This window comes from Merops nubicus, unplaced genomic scaffold (assembly GCF_000691845.1).
Source record: "Merops nubicus isolate BGI_N331 unplaced genomic scaffold, ASM69184v1 scaffold40113, whole genome shotgun sequence".
NCBI classification, from domain to species: Eukaryota; Metazoa; Chordata; class Aves; order Coraciiformes; family Meropidae; genus Merops; species Merops nubicus.
The window spans coordinates 4,076-6,997 of record NW_008600368.1 but is presented as its reverse complement, the minus strand read 5'-3'; the positions used below and the strand labels follow the sequence as shown (position 1 = coordinate 6,997).

General features: G+C 42.3%; 1 protein-coding gene across 1 annotated transcript in view; it reads left to right on the top strand.

The window, feature by feature from the left end:
• The window catches only part of TSC22D2 (TSC22 domain family, member 2), a 28,448-nt gene extending 26,079 nt beyond the window's left edge, over positions 1-2,369 (top strand). The window contains 2 exon segments of the mRNA XM_008937687.1: positions 1,275-1,326; positions 2,118-2,369. Coding sequence (XP_008935935.1) covers positions 1,275-1,326; positions 2,118-2,369 — 304 coding nt within the window.
• Positions 2,370-2,922: the final 553 nt, after the last annotated feature.

Below are 2,922 nucleotides of genomic sequence, written 5' to 3'. Positions count from 1 at the left end.
GCAGGAAGTTTTATCAAATTAATTTCTGGAATCTGACTTGAAAAAATTCATTTTGTGGGGGCAGGACTAGGCTTCTGCAATACACAGCCTCGTAGTCAAAAAAAAGCTGGGGAATGAAACTGAATAGAACAGGAAAAAAAAAAAAATCTATGACCTCTCTGGGCACAGAAAATTTCTTCCTTGCATCTAGTCTAAATCTTCCCTCTTTTATTTTAAAACCAGAGTACTGAAAGGCTGCGAGAAGGTCTTCTGGAGCATTCTTGTCTCCAGGCTGAAAAACTCCAGCTCTCTCAGCTTGGCCTCACAGCAGAGGGCTATCCTGCCCGACCTCCTGGGTAGAGCAACATCCCCTCTCCAAACAGAACAGGGATACCCCCAACCACCTGGAACTCTGGCTCCAGAAAGTTATGAGTGAGCCACTGGGTTGTGTTCCTGCATTGGTGACTTGAAAACTGGCCAAAAATAATGAGGCCTGGATTGCCATAGCGTGGGTTTAAAGATGTCGCTCAATGTCTTGTTTCCCACAATAAATACACGCTCCTGCAGGGGTTACTGAGTTGTTTTGTTGGATTACGCTGCACTGGTATGACTTTGGAAGAAGCCTGAACCCTAATGGTAGCCAGCCAACTGCAGCGTTTCCTAGGTATTAGACATGATCCAGTGAAAATTTGTTGAAACCAAGTAGGTGTGGTGGTGGAGTTCTAGGCTTCGGTCTTCTTGCTCTTCTGTGGACTACTGCCACTTGGTTGTGAAAGCTGTAAATACAGTGCTGACCTACAGACTTTCTAACTGGAAAGTAGTCTTCAAGTTAAGCCAGAGAACAAGTATTAGAACAGTTTTTTCTTCAGTGCTTTCTAAAAGCGATTTAGCAGAAATAAAACCAGAGGTAAGGACCCAATGAATATTCCACGAATCCCTGTTCTCCCGAGTGAACAAAACTGAAAAATGAGGCAAGGAATCAAAGTAGTTAATTTATTGTAATGTAGTTAATTTAGAATTACAGTTAATTTACTGGAATTCTAATGCGTTTTTCTGGTTATGGGTGTCATATGCAGAGTCTGAGGAATTACAAACTGAAGGATCAGCATCTCTTAAGAGCTCCAGTACTGGGCAGTACAGTGGGGGGAACAAACCCTCCTGTCTCTGTGCTGAACTCTGAAATCTGCAGCTTTAGCCTCTCAGTGAAAGCATGTTCTGGGGTCCTGCACATACCCATGGGTGTGTAGTTTTAATCAACTGATAAAATGGTGCTCACAAAGTTTTCTTCTTCACAGTGCGTCTGGTGCAAGTGTTGTTGCCATCGACAACAAAATAGAACAGGCAATGGTGAGTAAAAAATAACTTATTTCTACAGGATTAGTGGCTCATCAGTGAGCAGAGTTTCCAGCTGTGTTGTGTTTATATGAGTCTGTAAAATCTCTTCCATCAGGTCAGACCAAGACTAATTTGAAAAAAAAGATTTTTCTGCGTCAATTAGGGGATGACTGCAAACTGGGATTGCCTTTACTGCTGGCCCAAAAGTGTTCTAAAATTAATCTTCCTACAAATTTCTGTGAACAAGCTGATTTAACTTAAAAGTGGTGCTGAAAATAAATAGTACATTTAAGTCTCTTACTTCAGCAAAATCAATTACTAGTTTTTCTTAATTGGCACTTAACGCTTTCCCATCTGTGATGCCTTGTTCAGCTTCAGTTACACCTGTTTGATTTTTGCATCTGGATTTGGAGGCTTTCTCATTTCTCGGTTCTCATACCCCTCAGTGCTTGGAACTGTGCAGATTCCTGCCTCCAGGTTCAAGCCTCAGAGCTGGTATTTTCATTCCAAGTAGCTGGGACATAATTCTAGTCCTGGTCTCTAACATAACTTGAGGTGAGTAGAACCTAATGTTGAATGCTGGAGACAAAGCCTTTGATGTAGGGGCTGCTTTGCAGTGAATAAAAGAGCTCAGTTGTTTGCTTTTGAAGGCTAATTTATTCATACATTTTTAGTGATAAGCGCTTTCATTTTCCCAGCTTAGCTTACCAGTTCAGTGAAAGCAGTAAAATTGTAAATCCTGGGGTTGGAGTGTAGTGAAACTGTTCTTGCACGTGGTGTAACTGTTCGCTTGTTCTTCACAGGATCTAGTGAAAAGCCATTTGATGTATGCAGTAAGAGAAGAAGTGGAAGTCCTGAAGGAACAAATAAAAGAATTAGTTGAAAGAAACTCTTTACTTGAACGGGAAAACGCACTGTTGAAATCTCTTTCAAACAATGATCAGTTATCCCAACTTTCAACCCAACAGGCCAACCCCAGTAGCACTTCACAAGCGCAAGCAGTGATAGCACAGCCTCCGCAGCCTCCACAGCAGCCGAATGTCTCCTCAGCGTAGTGCTTTCCCGCCTCCTCTGGCAACAGAAACCGGAGAGCCGTCTGTCCTTGTGTGCCACTGATGTTGTCTCCACTTTGTATGAAAGCGAGTAGCCATGCTTCTGTTGTGTGTTTGGCCTTTTCAGTATTAGACAATCACTCTACAGCAGCTGTCCCTCACTGGTCCACCGTGAAGTGCAGCTGGTGTGCGTTACGTCATCGGTGCACAAGGGTTGTCGCAGGAGGAGTTGGTAATGTAAAGAATGCCTGCGCTTGCTGTGCGGGAGCCAGGGCTTCAGGAGCTTGGGTGGCTTTCCAGGGTTTCCATTTCCTGCAGGTTACTTTGAGCCTTGCTCTCTGGTAAGAAGTAGCCATTCATCTGCAGAGCCACTGTTCTTTCAGTATAATTAACATTTGCCTACATTAGTTTCATTTGTTTTATTTATTACAGGGCTGCTATTTTCATAATGTACATGAACAATGTCACAGAACTTTTTTTTTATAAATGTATGTATCAGTAAAATGATAGATGGGATTGCGTTTAAATAGATAAAATGTTTAGGCAATAATTGAAC